This window comes from Battus philenor, unplaced genomic scaffold (genome assembly GCF_028537555.1).
Source record: "Battus philenor isolate CCGP_79_NKW_IND1 unplaced genomic scaffold, ilBatPhil1.0.hap1 SCAF_22, whole genome shotgun sequence".
NCBI classification, from domain to species: Eukaryota; Metazoa; Arthropoda; class Insecta; order Lepidoptera; family Papilionidae; genus Battus; species Battus philenor.
The window spans coordinates 5,231,449-5,258,650 of NW_027181685.1; the positions used below are offsets into that span (position 1 = coordinate 5,231,449).

Consider the following 27,202-nt stretch of genomic DNA (forward strand, 5'->3'; position numbering starts at 1 on the left):
TATCGCAAAACGTTTTTTCTTTCATATTAAAACAGTTATTTAATATACAAAGTGACCACTCTGAAATTCGCTTTATTTATATATATTTTTTGTCTTTTAAATTACGACGGGCCTATAACTTTAGGTAGTCAAATTCAGTCGGGGCAAGTAGTTAAAAATAAAATAATAACGCTCGGCTTTTCGTATTTAAATTCACGCATTCCGATTATTGTTACAATTAAGAGAAATAATAATAACACATATATATGTTATGACTTCACGGTGTTACTACGAAAATACGTTCCACTTATTCCGATAGCCGATAATAAGTTAACAATAATACATCGTGTACGAAGCTTGTAATATTTAAAAAAAAAACGAGAGAAAATAGGTCACAACTGTATATTTCATGCAAACTACGAGCTTAGATACAGCTTATCAAAGAACAAATAGACCAACGATTCCGGTCTTATAAAGCATTACTGTTAAATATTTTGCATAGCGACAGTCAGAATATTGCCCTTTTTAAGAAGCCTTATAAAGTTTTTAAGACTGTATTAAGGTCGTTTTTCGAAGTTTTTTGTAGGCCGTTCTCAGGTTGCGTTCGGAATTTTTCTAAATTTCTTTATAAAAAAATTAGGTTTCTTTTCTCTATTCTTCTGTTGACGCACACAAATAATCACTATAAATAAATTATGTTCTAAATCTATAATATATTTACAAAAATATGGAATATAGTCGGGAGGTATTCCAACGATCGAGTCGTCTGAGTTTTTGCAGATTGACAATTTATGGCTTAAGCATAACTAAAGATGCGTTTACTTGACCTTAGGTTCCAGTTTTTTACAACTTAGTTTTTTGAACTGATTTCCATTTAATCTTTGACTGGCTTTGTTCTATCACTATATAAAGATTTTTTTTAAAAGAATATTTGTGACACTATAAATTTAATAATTTATGATACTAGGGTTAAATAGACGTGTTCTTATATTACAAAATTCTTTTTCCTAATTATTATATTACCTGTTTTGTTATATACTTCTTAAGTAATTAATAAACATAACTGAGTTTAAGTAAACAAAGCGATAACTATAGTTGCCCGGTGTGAGATAACACAGATATGTCTTATATAACGCCGTTATGTTGATGATTGTTTAAGAATAACGTAAAAAATTGACATAAATACTGTTCCTTACATCTAATACGGCATAGTACGAAATACATTAAACGTTATTAAATGAACACTTCAAAAGGAACGACTTTTCGCGAAGAAATTAAATGTATAGGATTAAATTGCATTAATATTATTATCTATGTTAGATCATTTAAAATGACCACTTATATACGTCAAGAGAAGAATGCCAGAGAGTTAATTTTGATAGAAACTAAAACAAGTATTCACGCACTTGAATTAAAAATAGACGTTCACAAACATTGTACGTATAATTAGCAATCAAAACAAAACAATACGTAAAGTACGTTACGTAAACGTAAAAGTTTTTTTTTTTATTACCAAGATGAAAAATATTAATGTTTCTTTCAATTCACAGCTATTATAGATAGGTATATCAATGTGATTATTTAACATTATATTAAAAGTGTAACTACAACATTTGAGTTTTTTATATTCACGTACACTGCTGGTATTTTATTAGCACCATTATATGTAATTGAATATAGCTTTTATAGCATTGATGTCACATCAAATGGTGCTCAACGAGCTCTTTTTTCTAAGCTAAAGACGTTTGTTCTGTCCCTTTTTTATACTAATTATTTTTTATTTGTAGTAATCTAAAGCAGACTTTAACATTTCTTATAAAGCCATCATGACTTCCGTGTTTCTGTTATGTCGATATTTATAAATGTATTCAATTGCACTCTGGAGAAACGGACATCGCCTTTTTGATAAATCTGCCTAGTACATCGTCATCATGATCGTGTAGAATAAAGTGCGAAAATCGTGTAATTTTTTTTTTAACTAATCGCTGTTTAACATACGATTATACATTTTATCTCAATTAACGTCAACGAATATTTTTACCCTTGTTTAAAGTTAAAAAAAATTTTAATAATGCCATTGTATGTCCGAGTCGACGAAAAAATATTATTATCTTCAACTAAAGTAAATAAATACAAAGTTAAGTTTTATCGTTGCTAAGTGATAAGACAATACACTATAATTATGTAAACTTTTAAATTATCTTTATTAAAAATACCTGCGACTTATTAGTTGAAATATATCATTAAAAAGTAAGTAAATTCGTTAGCCATGAAAAACGTTTCAGGAAACTCTGTATTACGTTGATAGTCTGTTATTTGGTCATCAACTGTAAATCAAAATGAACGTTGTGTTTTATGAATTACAGCAACGAAAATAATGTTAAACAAATATTAACAAGGCGTTAGTTAATCTTGACATTCAATTGGTGGGCCTTTCGGAAACTTCATTAGTGTGATAGAAATAATTGTATAGAAAACTTTATAAGTAACTTCTTTCAACAAACTTAATCTTCAACCATGTACGTATTCCTTATTAATAACGTCAAAGATGGCCGTGTACATAATTAGCCAGGAATGCACATCAGTTCGTTAATATCTAATAATATGTAAACATATTATTGTATGAAAGGAGCTTCGTAAGCAAATTATTGGATTAACATGTAGGACAGCTTGTGTATGTACACGATAACTTGTATTTTAAGGCAAATCATCAACTGACGTAATTAATTAATTCATACTAATATTGTTTACAGGAAGACAGACAGATAAGCTTTATTGATTTTAATGACCACTTCGTATGATGTTTAAAATAACTTGTACATTAATCATTTACTATTTTTATCAATAATAATTCAAGATGCAGCTTCAATATGTTTTTAATAATATTCGACAGAGGCCTTGATATCTACTTATTTTTCTTATAACGTAAGACGTGGATACCCTTTTGCTGCAAAGGTGACAAAAGTGTTTTACCCTTGTGGTTTTCAAACACGCCTGTTGTTTAAACAACGAGAACGCTTTCTTAAACTACCGTAGTTTTGTCGATTGTAACCAAGAATAAAGATGAATCTCCATAACCGTTATAATATAATGTAATCGAAAGTGACTGCAGATCACTCAAAATTAAATGACAAAGATATTTTTCATCTTGACTCTGTGTTTGGCACTAATCGGTGTAACACAACTCCTGAAGATGCCCCGTGGAGGGGTGAAACACGTGTTGAGTGATTTGGCAGTGGCGGTTGTGTGATTCGCATTGTTTGTCGCATACGCATTTATCAGCGGGCTGGCGGGCGGTACATTTTATTGCACGACTACCACTGCATGTGCGGAAGTGGCTAAATATTGGTCCTTTTCTTACTTAGGATGGACTTTCGCGAGGTAAACCCTGATTCCATTAAATATTAAAGATATTTGAGTCAGATAAGTGCGTGGCATAATCCACCTTAACTGGTTGTTGTAGCGGAGCTCAGTAGCCGTGACCTGGTCTCCTACATTGAAGCTGAGAGAAACCTACAAGGCCAGGCCCAAGGGAAACGGTCGCTCTGAGTGGACAAACAGAAGCAAGGAGCGGTCGGAGTCGAGGAAGAAGATAGGTATCGGTATTACGATGCACTGCTCCCTACGCTCCTTTATTAAATGTGGTCGCTATAGCGCACTATAGCGAGATTGTGGGTGTGGGATACAGTCATCCTCTACGGCCAAATTATGGTTGGCAGCGAAACTAAAGACCAGATATACCGCAAGAGGATGAGAAGAGCGTGGTGGAGCGTGTTGACTAACTCAGTACCGTTAGGTTGAAAGGCCGGCAAATAAAATAAGCTTTGAAACGTCTTTACTTAGGAGGAAAAACGAATCTTTTTTTTCTCACTCGAGACGGGGCAGCGTGTGTGAAAATGCAAATGTTCTCGATGTCCCGCTACAAAACGATGATGAAGGAACTTCGACAGGGTTTCATTCGGAATAGATCCGACGTTGCACAAGGATGGATATGCGAAGTTATTTCTCGCGCGTTAAAATAGAGCGTGGCGTAAATTTCTCTAACAAGGTCGTCAACTGCAGATGAACAACTTTGATTTGACTAAGACCTTGTCTAATTAACTTAATCCGAGTAAGGAAAATTTATTTTAATGACCGTTACGTTAAAAGTAATAAGACAAACTATCATACTAATTGTATGGTAAATACTGTTATGAAACGGCACATTTCTCGTAATGACGAGAATGTTCTAGATTATTTCGAGTTAATTAGTGAATCTAAACTCCTAGCAGTAAGATTCAAGGTTCTTGAATCTAACTTGGTTATTCTATCGGTGTAAACTGTCTTCGGTTAGACCGGATAGATTATCTTACGTTTGCCGAGTTAAAGGAAATATAATACATATCTCAGTGGTTATATTTAGTGACTTAACAGAACACGGTCGTTGGTACAAATAAATGATGACTAAACGCTGCGAATTTTTACGTTTAATGCCGAGTGTAATTAGTGACACATAAATATCTTATATACCATACGTCGCGCAAGATTATTCACCGCGCCGATCTCTGGGGGAGGCCTTTACCTTGCCTTGCGAGCATTTATTGGCTGAAATGATAATCATGTGATAATCAATATAAATCATTTCAAGTGAATGCGTTCGCCATTTTTATGTAGGCCAGGGTTTGACCGTTAGTCCGGTGTACTTTAGCTGTTTCAAAGCGTCAAAAAAAACGTAGTATAAATATGTAGAATAAACTAGATTTATCTTTATCAAAGTGAAATAGTTTGATTATGATAATTCATTTTGAGGTCAACGGTCTGATTTGTTTATAAAAGTAAGAAAGTTTCTTATTCAAATTTATAATTTGCATAAAAAGTAAATGTGATATTTAACACAGGCTTGTTTTATGTTACATAGAGATTTAAAAAAAAATCGCACTCAGATTAAAAAGCGCCATTTGAATATCGTAGGAGCATCTGAGTTGATGACTGGTTTATTGTTTTAATTAACCTTTCCTCACAAATTCTTTGATTTTCAAGTTATGGAATGTCCAATCGAGCCAATCGACCCACTAACCGACTGACACGAGTCAACCTGATGGAAAAAAAGCAAATCCGCTTACCTCCGAGGTCTCTGTGAAAGGCTTGCCGTGTTCATCCTCGTAAGTGATGTTTATGTTTGCCACGGTGTAGGTATCGCTGACGAGCCTCTCGTCAGACGGCCCGTATTGAACGGATTCCAATTCATTTCCGGGAGAATGACATCCCACCATAACGACAACCCAACCCAAGGTTGCCAGCTTCGACCATAGCTCCTCAGTGCGCATCTTAGAAAACAGGAAACATTCGCTAACAGCACAGCACTACACAGTTCACTGTTGTTGCACTTCACACGTCTGGACGTCTGGACGCCGTCGCGGGTTTTCACTATGTGACAATTTAAAAATATCGACGACACGACACTATCAGCGCTATCGGTTAAGAAAACAGTTCCAACGGATTATGTTAAGAGCGCTATCGCTATCGTTCGCGAAACGTCGCCGTCGCAGCACTGGCTTCCTTATTCAAATTTTTCATTTGCGAATTTCTTTGTTTTCTCCTAATCTTTTATTAATATTGTGATAAAATTGATCTTTACGGGAGAGTTTTCGTCAGGACATCGACGCAGCCTCTCCTCGCATGTTTATATCCTACGAGCACTCAAATCGCTTGTTTAATAGTCGACAGCTGCTCCATAACCGGTGAGAAACTTTGATGCAGCAGGCAACTGAAACAATACAGATGTAATGTTACTACAATTAACAACTATAACGAATGCATTGGTTTCGCTACAATTTATTTATTATTGCGTAGTTAAGATTCGATCCCAGCTGTTTATGACACGTCTCGCACTCTGGACTTTATTATCAAGCTCACAAACGCTCCACGGGAAAAGCTATGTTCGGAATTTTTATACGAGATAAAATCAGGAATGGAAACAAAAAATAACCGACATAGCGGATTGGCAAGTTAAAGCAGCGGGACCACAAGAGAAAAAATCAAATAGAAGGGTAGGGGGCATAAAGTTTTTTATCGATACTTTACACTTATCAACGAATGTAAAAAAGATAAAACGAAATATCTAATTATCTATATCATTACTTGTGGAAGGATAGATAGAGATTGCAAATATTTAGTACAATTGCGTACATAAATAATATTTTTTCATGTTAACAGATAAATATAAAAAAAATATTATAAGATTACATAAACCGAATTACTAAATTCTTTTGCAAAGTCCTAAGATTATTAATACTATTGTTAATCTGTTCACTAGATATCCGTGCCTAACACTAAACGGTAATAATCAAAAACGGGTAGTGGCCCAATAATCTTTCTGTTTTCTATATTTATATATATTATTATATGAGTATTAAACTGTAGTAAAAACATTTTTTCCTTCGTGTGGTGATCAGGTTAAAACGGACTTTAAGATATTGCACACGCAAAGAGGTTGTAAAGGCATTCTTTATTTAAAAAAGTGTATATTTTCAAACGAGGGTTCTGATGTTTGTTAAAAATTACCAAGGATGTATTTTATAAAACCAAAACTCTTAAAATTCTGTATAGGCCACGCCAAGTGGGCGGGGACAGTTATTTATTTATTTATTCTAAGGTCCTTAACAGCTGACAGGTCTATACATAATATGTGTGTAAATTAATAGATAAACTACCCTAATTACGACGTACACATCTTAAAATTAAAGGAGACACAAAAGAAGAAGATAAAAACTAAACAGAGGACAGTATATTATATTGATTGAGGATAGTGTATATGAAGTATCTGTGAGATTTGTGTTTGATTAATGATTCTCAGATGTATAGCATAAAGTATATGTCATATATTATAATTACTAGTTTTTATTAACACCTTCATTAACGTTTTTAAATAATTAAAAACGGATTGATTTTGTCTAAAATAACATATCATTAGTAATGTTAGCAATGTCGTGCTGAAATAGCATGAAAACTGAAAATAGATGGAGAGGGCATCGACCTGCAACCGCACTATCAAAGTGTTCAATAACAACGGAATCGTGCTTTTGCGAATAAAATTCAAGACATTCGTATCACGCAATTAATTTTTTAATTTAGTTTAATGTATATAAGAAAAATGTAAAAGTGAAAGTTATAATAAACCTAAAATTGGACAAACAATATGATTATTTTATATTAAATAATATAATTCGCCCATAACATAGATTTTTACTTAGGAATTAATTAATCAAAGTCACGTCTTAGAGTATTGAAGGCATCGTATATGTATATGTCTAGCAAATACAGTTTTACTGGCTGAATAGTTAAAGATGGAAAAAAAATATTCTTTGGAGATAACAGTGAGACATGCGATAATAATATGGTAAATCCCCCATAGATATTTTTGGAGGCAAATGCCTTGCAGTGGGCTTCTATCTGCTGAATAGATAGTAGTGTTAACAATGTGATTACAGGTGTTAGAATTTCAGACTACCCGTAAGTTTTGGGCTAAGTCGGAGCATACAAAAATAATGAACAAAATATTATTATAAGTAAAAAAATGGATATCTTGAAGTGAGACATCACTAAATAGAATAATTTCATTACCCAAGGCGCCTTTTACGCCGGAAAACAATGAAATTTGTACAATACTTATTGTTTATTATGATTTTATAATGCTTGTTCGCGTTCTTATCGCTGGCTTGAAGTATGTGCATTATTGTAGCACGTAGACAACGTACTATATGTTAGGTAACACATTTTCTGCAGTCGACTCACGTGATCATTTAAGTTGACCCATTAGAATTTACTTTATTTCGAAAATTACCATCTTCACAACCAACAGTGTTAATATACTTTTCCACTGTTGTTTGTTGTTGTTCCACATATAATTACCCCCTAATATAATCTAAACGAAATATATATTTCGGACCGGAAAGTAATGTCGCTTTCTTAAGTTAAATTCACACGGCTACATTTTTAACAAGTTTTTATTTCTAATCAACAATACATTCATCTTCGTTATTAACAACCTTTTGCCATCTACTGTACAAAAATATGCCGACAGGAACAACATTACTTCCCGGTCCCCCTAATAGAATCTAGAATCTACTATATTGAATTCACCGAGCAGTTGAGACCTAAAAAATCATTAATCTTATTACTTTGTAATAAAGGTGTGTTTACATGAAGCAAAAATATTAGTATACGAGTACGTCCGATATGCTCTTATGATGAATGTAAACTTTTGGAGACTAAAATTTTTTTTAAATATGTCTTAAATCTTTAAAAAAATAATATATACGGACTAAAAAGAAAGTTCAACTAAAGCGTGAAAAGATATAGTATTTGTTGTACAGTCTACGGTACTTAAGAAATACAAAATGGCAACACTGAATAAGTTTTTGAAATAACTTTTAAAACTTGTGTACTTAGTTTTTATCTTTTGCGCGGCCTTTAAATAAAAACGGAACGCATAAAACAGTGTGGGGTAAGGAAATCGGTCGTAAACCATCATAAAGTTCAAGTACTCATACAATGTTTCGGGTGACAATAAATTTGTCTAAGAAAAGAAACAACATTATATAAGATTAATTTTATATATGGAATAATAACTATAGCAGAATTTTTTTAAAGAGAATGCTATCTCAGTTTTCCCGTTATAACTAATATAATTTCGGTAATCGCAACACAGTTTCGGAGAAACTTCTTATATTCGACAAACAACATAAAAGTGTTATAATGTCTTGAAAGATCAACACGACATCTCCGACCGTCTGTACTATCGGTGACTTATTGTTTATAATCATCTATTTATATTTGTGTATTACTTTTTAACAATTGCGTCTTTTTAAAACATGTGTCTACCTTACAATAATCAATTTATAAAAATTATGCGATTTTACAACATAGTGTCAATTTTATTTCATTAAATCATCATTCACCCATAAATAACGACCTGAAGGCGTCATATTGAAATGGCTGAAACTTAGAGCGGTCTTCTGCCACAGCCGGGTTGCATTGGACTGCGCGCTGTTCCCAACTGAAAAACTCCATTATTTTTTTCTTGATATTCTGATCTAATAACATAGTTTTTGCCGTAGAACGTTTACTACTGGTCAAAAGCCTCCCTAAAAGATTTTACTCAGATAATTTGTGCCAATTCTCGCCACGATTAGCATGATCAATTTACAATTTACCTCCTGATCCTGCGGTGTAATCAACATTATATCAACCAATATGATGCAACCCGTCCACTTAAAGACGGGACTTCCCCAAAGATCTCCACAATGACCAGTCTAGCGTTTTTCACTTTAACAATGCGTTTTCGTTTATGTTACATTTAAAAAAATTAAAATACCTCACATTCTACCCACATTATTTACATTGAATTACACACAGCTCTATCACAAAAAGGCTGTTTTGTAGCCCAGTAAATGCACAGAGATTTGTTATAAAATATTTGTTTATGATATCTTATCCCTGACTAAATAAACAATTTTTATATTCTTCAATATCATGCATCGTGGGTATCTGAGATTAATATTTAAATTTACGACTATTTTTGTAGGTATTTGGCTTGCTAATTTAATATCATCTAGGAACTAGATCGAAGAGATAGATTATTAATTTCCTAAACGCACTTGAAATATTTAAACAGTTTATGTGCGTAATGCTTGATTAAAAACACTGCGCATTTAGCATTTCAATCATCATGATTTGGTCAACAATAGGACAGTGACACCACAGCTGTCATCTGTTTTTAAAGAACATGGTAACACTAGCCATAAACGCTTACCAAGCGGAAATTGGGACGCAGTAAAAACCACATCATAAAAGGAAAACGCCGTTGTTCTGTCAACTTTTACGCCGGCGTCCATGTACAATTAACTAGTCAAGAAACAAAGACCGCGACGTCACTTTTGCTGCAGGTCTTCGATACATTGACGTGAGATTCAACGTTCATTGTGTTTGACACTAACGCTAAACACCATTATAACGATAACTGAATTATAGTACAATACAAAGTGAGTAGAATCATATTCATAGTAAGATGTTCACGTTATCTTATTGTATGATATAATGACTTAATCGATAATAATATTGATGATGTATAATGACGACTTTTAAACACAAGATTTATAGAAATGGATGACATGTTGAAAAACATTTACACGTTGTTCTGTTACAACGCTCGCAGTCGCTCAACGAGTCAGGGAGGGAGCTATGCTCAGGATTTCCCTATCAATGAATCAGGAATAAGGTGATCCGTAAATGAATGAAAATACCCACAAAGGATTGGTATGTTGATTTGGCAATGCGCAGGACACAGCGCGCAGAAGAGATGTCCGCTGGAACTCAAGTTTCTGAGTGGGAACTACGGACGTACAAGCACAGTATAGGACGTCCCACTACAAAACTAATAGACGATTCGGTTAAGGTTGTCAAAGTCGCAGGATGCTAACCCCGCTCTTTATGGTCATATAAGAAATCTATGGAGTAGACTATATCCGGTTGTGAAAGTCTTACGGCTGAAATGATGAATGAAAATTAAAAATAATAAGTTGCTCTTACGTAGCCGTTTTGATTCTATCGATAAAATATATTTTTTTTGTATACGTTATTGTCGGTGTCTCTTTGTTTGAACAAAATTAAAGACTAATATAGAATATAAATAAAAAAAAACCTGAAAGTCTTCGCTGGTCATTAAAAAAGATAACTAAGGTCTATTTAACTGGACGATAGTTGCCAGAGGTGCATAAAGCAAAGGTTCATTCTAGTACATAACTATTGTCCCCGTTGGCACGGCTATCGGGTCAAATACCTTTTGTTCACACAGGACTCTACACTTGCATCGATCGTCGCTCTCAAGACTAAAAAAAAAGTTATAGAGCAATGGGTTGAAAATTTCAAATATTTACTTTACCGGGGAAACATAATGAATTATTCACGTTTACACGAAAAATAAACAGTCTTATTTATATAAATTATTATTAAAACTGTGTAGTTCAAATAGGAAGAGAAGTTAATTCAACACGGTTGTTCTAATTAATTTCAGATGGTCGTAAAATTGTATAATTATGTTAGCAGACGATTTATACTCCCACGTGTCGTATGCATATATAGGGCGACGGTTATATAAATAGCTACATAACATTATATCACGACTTCCTAGATAACAGGCAATCAAATACGCGGAGACATTAGCCATTCGCGAGCAGCTAATACCTCGATTACCAAATTAATTCGCCGGCAATGTCACGCGCCGACAACTCTTCCGCATGCAGCCCGGGAATTAGATGAACATTACGCAATCTCTACAGTTTATCTATATTCCTTGTTTGCGCTGGATTTAAAACGCTCACGAATACTGTTTACTAGAAGACAGAATAACGAAAAAATAAAAAAGTGTAATGATGAAAAAATATCTTTCTTGACTTATTTTCTTCTTTTACCTGTGATAAGAAATATTGCTATGAGGAAAAGGATTACTATGTGAAAACATATATTTTGTTGAAAATTAAAGTTTATATTCCAATAAAGAAAGTGTAATTTGCAAAAATATTTATTTATTTTACAAAGCATATGAATAAATTGGGTTGACAATGAATTCCGTTATATACGCCTCTAGCTTCCATTTTTATGAAGTCCGTAAATGTTATTATTTTCGTATTATATATGTTACCACCGTATAAACCTGATCTCGTAGCATCGGATTAATATGTCATAAGGTGTAATGTGTGGTAGTCCTACGGTTGCCTGTCTGTGGTCTTCACTCCAGAAGTGCGGTTTTGGTCCAGCTCTTCACGGGACACGGGGGGTTCTCTGAGTACCTCCACCGGTTTAAACTCAAGGAGGACCCCTCGTGCTTCTGTGAACCGGGCGAGGACCAGACCGTCGTCCACCTGGTAACTCACTGTCACGCATTCGGAGGACTCCGGGTCGACACCGAATGCCGGTTAGGCAGTAAGGTTAGTAAGGACTCTTTGGCCTGTCTAATCAAAAACAAGGAAGCAAGACAAAAAGAAACAAGAGTTGAGCTATTATAAAATTAAAAAATTGTAAAATTAGGCCGATAAATAAATAAGTAAATAAAATAATACATATAAAAATGTACCCCTAGAATAGATCAAAAATGTGATATAGAATAAAAACAAAGAAATTGTAACAGTAAAGGTATTAGGAGAAGAAAGAATAGTATCGAATAAAAGGCAAAATGGATATGAAATGAAAAGAAAGAATTGCAGAAAAAAAGAAAATAAAGGAATGAAAGATCATAGGAGAGACAGCAGAAGAGCACGGAAAACATTAAAAAAACAAAGTCCGTGTCCTACAACAGATAGGGGGGTACGAAGGGTCCCATAGAAGGGGCATTATTAAAAAAAAAAAAACTCCAAAACTAGGCCATTTTTTCTGCGCACTTTGCGACCTGTTCGCCGCACTATCACTTGTCAATTTGCCTGGATTTGCTCTTCATTTCTTATTTAATTTCGTTGTGAAATCCCGAACATAGCCCTGTCCACGGCCCGCTGTGTCTGTGACCTGTGTTTATGAGACTTATAGCTAATAATTACCTGGCCATAATTACCATCTCATATATACGGTTATGCAGACTATTATGTTACAAAACAATATGTATTACAGCACTGTTATATCATCATTATCAGGCGAAAGTTCTCCCCTTGCTACTTATTCATACAAAAAATAATTTATACTACATATGTTTGATTAAAATAAAAGTATGTAAAACCGGTCTAAACTGAACGAAAAATAAATTATAGATATGGTGAAAATATACTATCTCCCAGTTTATTTCTTATAACACAAACACTAAACTACTAATAAACCTAATTTGTAAGTTTTTTTTTAATTAGCCAAACAGGTCAATAACCTTAGTTCCACTTGAGTAGACAGGCATTTAGATTAAAGTAATACATTAAAATTATTTAATTATGTACAGAAATTGATTAATAACAATTATTTATATTAACCTTAAAAGTTAGACTGATGGTACGATAAGGTTATGCTTTATTATATTTTATTTTCGACATTTATTGTTAGATATAGGCGCTGCTAGCCTAGGTGTTACTGCTTTGTCGGTCACGGGGCTCGCGGATTGGAGATAAATCGTCCTAAAACTAAAAATTTCCCTTCTGCTAGTGCTGTCCACTTGTATGTTATGTGGTGCGTCTGTATTGGTGTTGGAAGAAGCAGTCCTTGTTCCGAAGCTATCGTCATTTTAGATCTTTTTTTAACAATTGTCCATCATGCTTTGGTTTCTTCTTTCTGAAATCCTTTGTGCATGGCGGTATCTAGTCTGTGTAGTGACTGTTTTGATTTTCTTGCTTTTGGGAGGCGGTGGACAGGACAATGTCGTTATAAATCACAATTGTTAGGCTCTCAACCTAAATCTTTTAATTAGCAACTGAGATCTAGGGTTTCCCAGGGAACCTTGACCCTGGATTTTGCAATAGTGATTAATCATTGGTCGCTTGGGTGGGGTTTCAATGGAGTGATCAGAATTTCAGTTCTTTTCAGAGGGAACCTGGGCTTGGAATGTCAATTAACAGGCGTTAAACATTCCGATTTAAGAGTACCCATCTCTTCTCAGACGATTGCTATTGATCATTAAATTAGTGTTGACACTCTCAGTTTGAGACACATCCTTACGTTTTGGTAAACGTATTAGTAAGCAACAGCCAATATCTTAAATTCTTGCAACATAAGTACATATTAATATTGTAAAACATAAACATTAAGCATTCTCTATTTTCCTCGTTTAAAATAAACACATCATTAAGTGTACTTATTATATAGATTTCCGATCCCGTTGCAAGCTGGGGTTACGATCTGGGGTCAGTGACCGTTATCACGGTTACAAAATGAAAAATCTGAACTGGCAGCTGTAAACACAATGCACATAAGGTATGTGATATGATGGCTGCCGCGATAAACATGAATGTCGGTTTACAAAGAAAGAATATAAACATGTAACAGTCCATGTGCCCCCAAAATTAAATAAAGAAAGAACTTTTATTATTAATTGTCATACGAAAAGTATTCCGAACCTTCCATTCAATTGCTACTTAACAATCATACATACAATATTACTGAAATGTAAATATTTTTAATTATTAGCACTGTTATTAACACTGTAAGAGAAACATTTGGCAAAACGTATTTTACGTTAATACGTTAAAGTTATTTTATTACTTGCAAGCATAAACATTAATCGAAATAGATCAAATGATTTTTATATTACCCATCAATTATTATTAAATTAGTTAGGTAATAACTAAAAAGACAAAACATACTAGATTTAAACAATGAATATAGTAATCGTAATATTAATTTTTGGAATATTATAAATTCAATTCAGAAATTACAGAATTACGTAATAGGTCCACGTATTTTGATCACCGGTGGAAGTGCGCAGACCCAATAGCGCACAAAATAGATGGCTGTAGGGACCTTAAGGATCTGAAGAAGAAACAATACACCAACAAATGCAGCTTAATACCATCCAGAAGGAAGACAGATGACCGGTCTTATTGAAAATCAGTTGACGTCCTACAGCTTAAATTATGATGATGATTTCGATCACAAATCACAAACCTTGCTTTTTAAGTTTTATATTAGCTATATGGAATTACTACTTTACTAACAATGTATTACATGAATAGTTACGTTATTAAAATAATAACATTACACACACACTAGAACAAATTAATAAAAAAAGTATAATAATACATTCTTGGTTAATTAACCTAAAATAGTATGAGCTTTGGAATAAAATGCCGTAGTAAAGAAAGCAAGTCGGAAGTTGTAAATTGTAATATAATGTGGCCATTAAGGTGCGAGGTTATGGCGACCATGACTGAGCAGGGTTTGTCCTTCAACGGCGACCATGAGGTGGTGACTCGTCTGTTCCGATCGTAGTGAAGTACCTTTACAAGTCACTTTGTCGATAATTTCAAGGTAGCTCGAAGACATTTTTAGACACTGATAAAGAAAATTCAAATATACAACACAATAAATTAACCTGTCTTCTTTTATACAATTTCGTATACATTTGTACATATTAGTTATAGGTGTAAAAGTTTTAAATTGATGAATGTATTGCTCATTTATCAGGAAAAAGCTTTAAAACTTTTACATCTATTTCCATTCATCCTGTATAAAGTGTCAAACCCTACTGACATGCGACAGGCCATAACTTCTGGAAGTGCAGTGTGTAGTGGCAAATAGTAAACAATAATTAATATTAATATGTATATGAATTTATTAAACGCTTATTACACACATTATTACTGTAAATATTTAATTTGGATAAGGTGTACCATACAATAATTGACAGCAAATGAGCTATGTATTTACCCCTTTAAATATTTTACACTATCAGTAATCACCCCGCATATATGATTAATTTAAAGTACAATGAAATTTTTATTAAAATATATGCTATTAAATATGATATAGTCTGTAAAGTGGCGCAATTTGCTGCAAAATTTTTATTATTTTGCATGATATAATTACATATTTGCTAAATACTCTATGCTTTGTATGTATTTTCATAGTATTATTATAATTCATGAGTATACATAAATTAATAAATGTATTGTGATATTTGTCTTAGATAATGCCTGTAGAGCTTGATAGCAATATATACACAAAATAATTTAATTCAATAATTCAACCTAGGCTACAATTAGTTTTATTTTTGCATCATTGCAGACCGGTATTGATGGAAATTACCAAGCCGTTTACATTTTATGTTACATAATTACGTCACTTTGATGTGTGCTCGCGGGTTTAATTTTTCAATCAATTTTAGTTGTAATGAGTTTCTTTGATTTATGTACACGATAATAAAATTTTGCATCGTTTTATTATCGAGTAAAGTTATTTTAATACTTGCATGATTTGGCCAGCTTTCGTTTATTTTGAAATCAATTACCTCGTTGCCGAAGAAACATGTTGCAACGTTAATTTCACACTGTCAATTGTAATCAAATAAATAATGCTCCTATAATCATCATTTCAGCCAAAAGATTTCCACCGCTGTACAACTCCCTCAGAATTCTAATAAGACCGGTTGGAAGAGGGTTGCAATCAGCGTTTCCCAATGATCTTAACAAGTTCATCTGTCCATTTTGTAGGACGTCTTATGCTACGCCTCAGCACAATACCCCACTGTCTATCTACTTTCCTCGGACTATGTGGTGGCTGCCCATTGCTTCTTCAACTTGCTAATCACCTTATCGGTTACTTACTTTCGGCTACTGACCTCTAAAAAATCATCATTATCATCATGTCAGCTGTTAGATGCACACTGCAAGGCACGGGCCTCCCTCAAAGATTGCGATGACCGTGCTTATACTATAGGTTTATTAATAAATTGTCTCCCATATAAATTAACAATTTAAAAAGCCCTAACGTTCAACAATTAAATACTGTCAGCACATAAAAAGATGTAAAAAGAATATATGCTTTTTTTTATTTTAAACTTTTGTTAAAAAAATTATTATCGATATAAAGAACGCAAGGCCCGGAAAGGAGTCGACGTCTACCCTTTCGCGTGTCAACTTTATCGTGAGCTTAAAGAGGCCGTCCCGAGGCCACGAACTTGGACCCTAATGATGGCGGCATTGACATTGCTTTCTTTTGTGTTCTTTATTGCCTTTTGTAGTTTGTTTTTAGGTAAATTATTAAAAGAATTCCGTCACGTAATAGGAAGTTGTAATCTGTAAACGATTCTTATACCTTCTCTTTCATTGACTGATGTTTTTTAACCAAATTAACGCGTTGAGTGCCACGCTTATTTTTACGAAAGTCACCGTGAGGCCACGCGTACAGCTAAGGAGTTCTGATATTAGAGCCAGTGTTTCTTATCGAAGTGGATGATATTTTATGATTAAAATGTGATCATTAGAGGCATTCATTCGTTACAGACTAACACGAAACTCTAGCCGTGTAGCAAGAGTATTGTGTCTTTAAAATGTTTGAAAGGCTAAACGCCTTCATCACTCTTCTCTCCCGCACACGCGGATTTTGCAAATGCCACTTGACAAAATGAGCGCCCGTCATAACTCGGTGACTTATCTGTAGTAATTTCACAATATTTTGCATAATTTTCAAAATCAACGAAATAGACAGCTGCTTCCTCAGACTGCGGTTTTTGCGGCGAGCGATCAAACCGGGAAACGGAGCGGAGAGATCGTAATTGACCTTTTTGTTCTCTAGAAACATCGCTTCGATCTTTCCGGATGCAAAAACTAGTGGCATTTGAACCTTTGCTATGATGTAAAAGAAAAAATTAATAGTAACATACTTATTAGTAATTTTCTTACAAAAATACAGCGTGTTTTAACAATAGTAATAATAGTAAAAATTGGAAGCAAAAAATGTGCTCGAAACATGTGATGAAATAATAAATGACGTAATGGTAATTAAAATTCGGACTCGTTCATATTAAAATTAATAATTACTTAATATTTATCTATGCAGACTTCGGAGTAATCATTTTAATCAGGTTTTCCGAAACAGATGTAAAATTTTCAAACCTTTTTACTAACAAATTAACTATACATTCAACGCTTTAAAATTCTCATACATATAAGCAATCACCTTATATACATCAACAGTCATGTATTTTGGATTGAACTTCAATCGAACGCGTATAACACCCATTAATCGCCTTAATTTGCTATAGTCTGCGTAAAAACCAACGACAGGTCGTAGTAATATTTAATTACAAACTCATATGTATAATTTTTAAATAAAAGTGCCTTCTTACAGATTTCCTATTTTCTTGCAATGCATTGGCATTTACATTCACTATTCAGACTCCATTCCAACAAAATTTTAAATAATACCGCCAATTTTGCTCTCGAATGATGAAATGAGATGATGCAGAAATAAATAAAAATAAAACCTAAACCTACCTAAACTAAATCCTTTAGCAAGTATTGGAGATACTTCGCTAAAATACCTCTCACAAGAACATCGCGTACAAATTCACTGCGTAACATACGCTGTTCCCAGTTGTTTCATTTTCTAGGTCGTAGTATTTATTCACATTAGTCACATGGTCTTTGTGTCTGTTTCCAAAGTTTTTGAAAATAAAAATAAATCTGGAAATGTATCCCTCCCCGAAAGGCCAATGACCGGTCTTGCTTTGCCCGCATCCAGCTTCTCCTATCAGCTATCTCCTATTTTCTGATTCGATCTCACAGCGAAACTTCGAGTATAGCAGTCCCCATCTCTCTATGACCTTGAGTCTACTTATAAGGTCTATCGTAATAATAGATGAATGAATATAATTTGCAATTAAGTTGATTTTGCGTAATTGTTACGTTTGGCAAAGTGTATGCGTTTGTGCACAGCGGTATGATTACAAACAAGTAACAATGGATTGTGTAAACGTTATGCAAGATTTAGCTCGCCGGAGAAACGGCCATTGTTGATATTGCCTTCAACAATTTCATCAATAGCTCGAAAAGCTTAACAACTGATTCGAAGTAATATTATAATTTAAATATTAAAAAATATCTATATGAATATGCTTGAAAATTACACGTCCACAGAATTACTTAAAATAGTTGTAAAAGCTTTAAATTGGTCACCCTTTAACTGGCAATACAAGTCTGCAAAGATAGGTAGTAAACAATATTTAATTTTAATACGTGGTGGTCTGAATATTGAAAACGTCTTTTCTTACTATGTTATTATTACGTTTTGTAATATATCAGAAAACAATGATTTTTGGATATGATGTACATACATTCCTTTTAAACTTTTACAACTGTAACAAAAACATCCTTTATATTTTATATCATAATCATCATATGCATAGACCTCTCCCAAAGACCACCACAATGGCTGATCTTGCAAACGGCATCCAATGACTTCCAGCAACCTTAACTATGTCGTTGGTTAACAACAAAATACTTATTACACGTAAGCCCAGATTTTTATTCACATATTAGATAAGTGTTCATTATATAAGACATACTACTGTTTAGTATACTTGTATATTAATGTTAAAATCAATTAGTTGAGTGTATGTACTTAGTGCTCGTAATTGAATTCTATTCATTTCCTTTAGCGCGATAAGAGTAACCGACCTTCGATCTCCAGTGTTAGTATGTTATACAGCTCCAACACATAAGACCTCGCCCTGCCAAGGAAATGTCATTGCATACACTGTGCGGATCGGTAAATATAAGTTTTACACTTGTTTCGTTAATACATACGGTAAAATATTGTAAATTATAAATATTTTACATAAAAGTCGATGCAGGGATAAAGAATCATTTTATTTTATGGAGTTTAAATAAAGTATAACGAAGAAAGCTCATTGACAATACGTACATGGATAAAAATAATATCGTTAGGGTGATAATTATCAAATGAAACTACAGGTAATACATATGCATATGATAATCTTTTTGATTTTGGAACATGAATTCATCTTTTTATGTTTATATGAAAGTAACTTTATCTTATTTTGTCTTACAAATAGACGATAAAAATGTCAAATTAATTAAGCTTTTCACGATTAAAATCTTTATAATGATCGAAGACCATATTTTTGGACCTAACATTAACGGATTGGCTTATTACGGAATACTCTTTTGTATTTAAAAAAAAAACTCTGATGTGCGAATGAGAATTGGACTTGTGAATGACAAAAAAGTAACGCTCGTAGCACTTTTTTATTTACAGGATTTTGTAGGTATTTTGTTTTAGTTACAGTTTAACTCAAATTCTACCTGATTAAAACACCGCTAATCTTATCGTGATTGTTTACATTAAATATTTATAATTCTGTTAGCTTACGTGATAAACCTTCTGAATAAGAGATTAGCTCGCATCACTACTAGAACTGACTCAATGGGTCAAGGGCAACGTAGAGGAAATTTGAGATTAGCAGATATCTAACTTTTACTAGGACTTATGAGTTTTAACATTACATGGCTGCTTCTAAGGTTAGTTAAAATGTTTTAACCTTGATTTTGAACATTTTTTTCTTATGCAAGAGCGTCCATCTACATGTAGCATAGACGACATTGTTAAAGACGTCGAAAGACATTGAATGAAGACTGCTTCCAGACGCGGTCTTTTAGGAAATCCTTTTGAATTACCTTTATGAATTTAAACTTGATCACTCTAGAGGTACATGTTTAAAAAAAACAACTCTCGAACTTTCCGCTTATATGTTATCAAACATCACTTGAAAATATGCCAACGTCAGTAAGAAATTCGTTATGTAATTACTACAAGCATGGGAAAAAATTAATAAATGGACTTATTTGTCCGACAAAATCTAATCATGGAATGTGTTCTTTGATCTTGTGTTGAAAAAGGAACTTTTAAAAAATTTATTTTTTAAATAATCCTACGCCTATTACAGTCACTTACACTCGACAGTAATGTTGGGCTTTTTAAAACGTATGAACACTATTTAATTTTTTGGAACAAACAAGATTTTTTGTACGTTCGAAGGTATGAATGTTGTTTTTACTTTGATATTAAAAAAACCATTGTCGTAATTACTATAATTAAGAAAATTTAAATAAAATTATGCGTTATATGTTGATTGATACATGATACACATGTTGATTGGCAATTTATAATATCTTTAAAGGGGTGAATATATAATTTATTTGCTGTCAATGGTTTCAGAAATAAAGAATAACGTAATTGCAATACGGTAAGTTTAAGTATTCATAATTTGAGCTACAACATATTAAAATTAATTAACGTTCTCCACTTGTCCTTGCAGACTATTTACTGTCAGAAGTTATTGACCTGTTGCATTTAAATAGTTTCAGAGTGATCTTTATACAGGTTGATTAGAAATGGATGTGAAAGCGTTAAAGCTTTTAGCTGACTAATGAGCTATGCATTCACCCTTTTGAAGATCTTACGCCTGTATACATGCTGTATATTAATTAACTTCACGTGATGAACTGAAAAACTGCAATTATAGCGTACGCAGTCTTGTGTGAGCAATTCTGTTAATACGAGTTCACGCGGAGACGCATTTGCAATTAAAATATCACACGTGAGCGGCCGGCCTCGTGTACTTCAGTCCTCTCGCCTGAGCCACGTGGGATTTTGCACAATGTTATAAACATACGTTTTTAACAATTCTAAGAGATTTTAAGATATAGCAGCGCGTTACATTCGCATGTACATATTTACGCTCCTGTACTAAAACCCCTGAAAAAAATTATATTCATCGATCAAAAAATTAAAAGCTTATTATGTTAAGGCAAGATTAATCAATAGGTATGCTTTATTGATCGCAATTTTTTTTTAAAAAAGTTATCAATAAAGCATATTATTCTAATTACATTGTATAGTTCGAAAAACATACAGAACTAGCTTCACGAAATTTATAATTGACAGCCTTGAAATGTATAGGAATATTGGACACATGTTATGGACTTACACTGTCAGAGTATGGGCGGCATAATTTTTGTTTTTTCTAAATAGAACAATCCAATTTGCTCACGACGATTTCGTTTATTATTTTTACCCATAACTTCACAGCCACAACTATCTTAACAGTTAAGAGGCTATTAATTACTATATATAATTTAACAGAGTTCATTCGGCATTAAACATCACGATTTGTTAAAAAAAATGTACTAAGGATTTATAAAATCGAAGAGGTAAATAATGATTTTAGTTACACAGGCAACACACGCACACTAGATCAGTTTTAGTTCGAAGACAAAATTCAGATGAAACAATCGATACTAGACAATAGTTAAGTATTTTGACATTGCAGGTAAACAAAATGCAGCTCGAAGGTGAGCAACAGGCGACTGGTCGGAAACAAATTCGATAACAATAGTGTTTTTGTACAAATATCACATTGTCATTGTCTTCCTGTAGGTTAGATAACCGTTTAATTTAAACTTACGTGCCGTGGATACAAAGGACGTGTTGACGATTCGGTACAATTCATGGGTAGGCAAAATACCGTAGATACAAACGTTTGGACACTGGAGTTTCTTTTACTACTTCTCCCAGGTCGGCTTTGCTTTCCGAAGTGGTCGAAGTGGCCATACAACAGCAACGGATCAAGACTAAGCAACGTGATTAAATGATATCTGAAGCACCTTTACACCTGGTTACACCATGCAGCGTCTGTCCCAGCGATCAGAGTTGGATGACCTTCGAGTTCTTCAAAACTTTCAAGACATGTGAAATATGTTGACAATAAAAGAAAATAATCCAAAAGTGTTCTGCCTAGCGGCGTCAAATTTTAGATTACATTTACAATAGTCATTATAATAAAATTTAAAATGTTAAAATCGAATTAATTAAATGTGTTGTTAATAGGAACACACAATACACGATCTAAAATAATAATTTATCATTTAAAAATCAACAACAGTATAAAATGCTTTACCAATTAAAAGTGTGTGCAAAATACACTTGTTTCTTATATACCCGCACAGACATTGACCAAAAGGACAAAAGGAAGAAAAAAAAACGTGCTTTTTGGATTTTAAACCACTAAGTGTTATTGCGTTGTGGTGCAAGTGAATATTAGTTCTTGTGAACACAGAGGTCTCGTAGATGTATAACAATTGGAATTACAATTGTCCGTTGGTTTCAAATTACAAATTGCTCTGTTACACCTTTTTGAGCCATCAATATGTTAGTTTTATACGTGCAATTGTCCCAAATCATTATGCAATATCGCTATTTAGACGTTGCGAGCCCGTGATAGGCCGTTGTGTTGAGATGTTTGCTGATTTTCGTAACATGTATCGCGTATGAGAATTGGCAATTTGTTACAGTTATATTCTGTGTCTTCTAAGTCATATCAAAATCAAGGTGGAGGCCTAAAAACGTAGTCATTTTGGTTTCAGTTATAACTTCGTCGTTACATTTATCATTTACCTTTAGGTGTCGAAAGTTCATAAAAACTGTTTTCTTTAAATGAATTAATAGATTATTAATTCTTTTAAGCTATTCGATTATTGTTCCTAGAGAATTATTAATGTCATGCTCCAAAGTATGGATAGTCGTCTTTGAGCAGGAATACTAAGTGGGTATACTTGACTAGTGATAGCTCAAGCTGAGGGTTCCACGTGGAGGTTCCTTTAACCTAGTTACTTTATGGAGCGCTTCCCGAAGTCTTCAAAAAGTTTGGCGGCTTCCCAAAGTGATGAAATAGTAGTAAATAACGGCCCGAGCAGAGCCTCTCGGGGAACTCTCGAGCGACTCTACCATTAAAGAGAAATCAGCAAACGCCACTTGAGCAGCAGTTCAAGTCAGATAAAAAACTCTCGACGTCTAGTTAAGAAATGCAAGTAGCGAGGTACCTTGAAAGAGTCCAAGTATTTACTATTAAAATGGGCATTTATTAGACTATACGAACACAGGCGTCCCGTTTCTTTCAGTCCGCAGAATCTATAAATACCTACAAACACTGACATTCCGTCGAAAAAAAAAAACACAGTCATTTAAGGTTATCGGTCGTATAGTAATGAGCACTGTAAGAAAACCTCGAGTATACTACACTACTCGAAATCATCAAAAACACTTTACAGCGCTTAATTAAAGATTTATAACGGTCAATTTTCCATCGTGTAACAAATTGAACCACCTATCATGTTATATCAAACCAGTAACGGCGTAAGAGCAGAGGGCAAAATGTCAACATGGATGTTACAATATTTGTCGACGGCCTTAACACATCTGAAGGCACGAGAAAATCAAGCGAACAAACCGACAACCGAGATTGAATTTCGCAACGTAATTCTTGGGTCAATGACGAATTCGTAACATTTATTACAAAGGGCCAATTAGTCATACGTGTACACTATAAACGGAATCTTCCTGAATATCACTCATATTTCTTAGAAGAAACTTGATACGATGCATTAAGCACGAAAGGCAATGAACCGTCTCTGGTTCATTAACTTTTTCATTACTGTGATATCAATAAATATGAAGTGACCTGGTTCATCTAACTTCAAGTAGTTCTTTTGAAATACATTTAAGTTGACCATCAAGAATTCGAACTCTATTAAGTTGCATTATTAAAAATTTTTGAAGTAATAACATACTTCAAAAATAAATAAAAAAATTATCTATCTGTTATGTTAATTATAATTTTATATCACGTAAAATGTGTATCTAAACATAATAAGTCTTATAATTAATTAGAAGTTCCTCAAATCGGTTCGGTTCAAATTAAAATTAATTACTCAAGTACTTCGTGCCTCATTAGCAAGCTCACAATCTCTCAACGAGCCATGGAGAGGCAATGTTCGGGATTTCACTACGAGAGGGAGGCCTTCGTAAAGCGATAGACGTCCTACGGCAGAAATGATGTTGATGGTGATGATTTATGTATTTATGTCGGGAGGTTTTAAATGTATTACAAACTAAAATATTCTTAAGCGTTAATAAATCAAGACGACTTTTAAAAATGACAGAGATTCGTACATTTACAGTTCCTTCTTGGTTGTTTATTTTCTTTGCCGAAGGTCGCGCCCTTCTAGATTCTAGAAAGCATTGGTCGAAGATTCGACGAGTTGTCTCCACAGGTTTCTATGACCTGCTTTTCGAAATGCTTGCTTATTGTGATGCCCGTCACCGCACACACATATGTATAAACAGCAGCGAAAAGTTTACCTCGTGCAGAAATACACTAAAGAAAAATATAGTGTACGTAAGTAAATCGTTGACGGAAATAATGAAGAAGTCAAGGGCGTTTTGCAACGTGTTGTTTGTACAAGTCTAGGAAACCAGAAGAACGTTACAAAAAACTAATAGTGTCGATTATAATTATTCTAAGCACGCAAACCTACGGTAAAGCTGTACAAATTACATATATAGCACGTCGTCTGCGTCGCATTTCATTTACATACACACATTAATGCTTGTACACTGCTGTTTATAGGATAATCAAAATTAATTAACTAGCCCATTACTTTCCTGGAGATGGTCTGAGTAACAACAAAACCGATTTACTACTAAAAAGCAGTGTGTCATTGATATCGATAGAGTGCGTTCATAAGCCTTCTTCATAGATTTCCAATAAGATTGATAGGTAAACAGTACGGCGTTTTTTTGATTGAAGGTCCTGCACTGAGCTTGCCGTTTCGTGGTCTAGAGTCACCTTAATGCCCCCAGCGGCCATCAGTTCAGCGCGCTATGTAGCCTGCCCTCTGCTACATGAACTTACCAATGCATAATACGTTATTTGCAGTAAAACATTACAATACATTACCTGCCACCTTTAAGCATTACAATGGAAAAATTTGATATTAATAACCAAATGTGCACTCTGAAAAAAACACTGCGATTTGTGGGAAACAATACGTACAAAAACACGTTTTTGTCAAAATGTTTTGTGTCCGTTTTCATATATTAGTTTTTTTTTTAATTATTCTTTGAGTAGTCTAAAAATAAAATCAAACAAAAAATATTCGGTAAAAATTTTGAATCTTTTCGTTAGATAGAAAAACATTGACTGCGACATAAAAATATGGTCATAGCATAGATTTAGGAAAGTTATTCAGCGTCATAAATTGTACATAATATTTTTTTACAATTAGGTCCAAACAGTCCAAAGGTAGTCTTCTATTAAATTAAATTTTGTAAGGCACTTTTTCATTTGACACTATTTAACAATAAATTTTGGTATTAAAAGTTAACTTCCGAACATTAGTATTTGTAATTATGCCGTATTTTGTGAGAGATAAATTAAAATTTTTACGAAAATATTATTTCGAAACCAACAAAAAACATTTACTAAAAAAGGTAATAAATGAGAGTTTTTAAAAATTTTGCCAGCACATAAACTTTTAAATGATTAACGCTAATTTAAAAACATAATTACTAAATATAGTTTTAAATAAATAAAGAAAAATCGGCATTTCATTTTTGAAATTACCCATGTTTAAAAGGCAATAGTATCGATATAACTAACACTGCCGGTAACATAATTATAGATTCTAATAAGCACTGTCATAATAAGGACATTAATCAAACTTGCGACCTCATGTTACGTCATGTTCCCCATACGCTTAACCTGACGATTACGCAAATATCATGATTAGCTACTGGTGCCTAAAGTTACGTTTAAGACCAATAAACACAACATCCATTAATCACATCTTAATTACTATTACCACAAACAGGAAGTTTTATCAGGTCAGTTAAAAAGACGCGTGCGCCATTTAAATGCTCATACAGTTTCATTTGTGACGTACATTCAACAACATCGCTGTGTACAATGATTAAAACTTTACAATAAAAACAGTACTAAAATGCAATTTTATAATTCAAGGTTAAATGACAATATAGTCATATGAGCTCGGTTTCATCAGCTTTTTTTTAAACAAACCAAAAGTAAGTTCAAACCTCTGATGTATTTTGTCGACGGTTTATTATGTTGTCCCCTACTTTGTGGATCGATAATATGGCGATATTTGGGAAAGGCCTATGACGAATTTTGTGTATATCGGTCGACATGATGTACTTTCTGTATAAGAAATATTGTGTGTTGGACAGAAAAGTACAAACATATCTTTAACTGGTATTTGTTCTATAATAACATGTTTACGTACAACCTAAGCGCGCTATAGTGCTACCGAAACCTCTCTCTAGTTTCTTATAGACATCGGCCCTGTTAGCCTTGTGGGGCTATTTTTTTATTGCCCCACCTATTGGGGGTCCTGTCGCTCTCTCCTATCGTATTTATGGGACAAGGCATTACAATCTTTTTTGTAATATATAATATCCTTAATAAAAATACTTATTTCATTTCACAATTAAACAATTTTTGCCTATTTACATAGGTTTCTGTTTTCTTTATTTTCGCTTTATTTTACATTAGTGTTTTGCTTTTTCTCCTATACCTGTGGGGCTGTTATAGCTTCGTCGTTCACTAGAAGCTACCGAAACGGCTGTACCACCCTTAGGTATACACGCGGCGAAACATGTGGCTATCGCGGGTATATAAAATATAAAACATTAAGAAATATTTTGTTTTTTAATTCAGTCATGACAACTAAAAATATACTTAAATTAATGAAATCCTTTTTCTCATTGCCTTCATAAGTATTTATTTAATTTTTAATTATTCGTTTGGCAAGTGTAATGCCGTTAACTAGGTAATTTGAGCGCTCTTAAAACATTTTTATAGTTATAGTTTCTGTACTCGGTAGTCAGGTAGAGACATGCGCTT

At 33.5% G+C, this 27,202-nt stretch overlaps 1 protein-coding gene across 1 annotated transcript in view; it reads right to left on the minus strand.

Annotated features, from left to right (window-relative positions):
- Positions 1-27,202, minus strand: part of LOC137923627 (E3 ubiquitin-protein ligase goliath-like) — a 111,209-nt gene that overhangs the window by 41,903 nt on the left and 42,104 nt on the right. The window contains exon 2 of the mRNA XM_068766848.1: positions 5,082-5,725. Within this exon, the coding sequence (XP_068622949.1) occupies positions 5,082-5,285 (204 nt within the window). The 5' untranslated portion in view covers positions 5,286-5,725. The remainder of the gene's footprint in view (positions 1-5,081; positions 5,726-27,202) is intronic.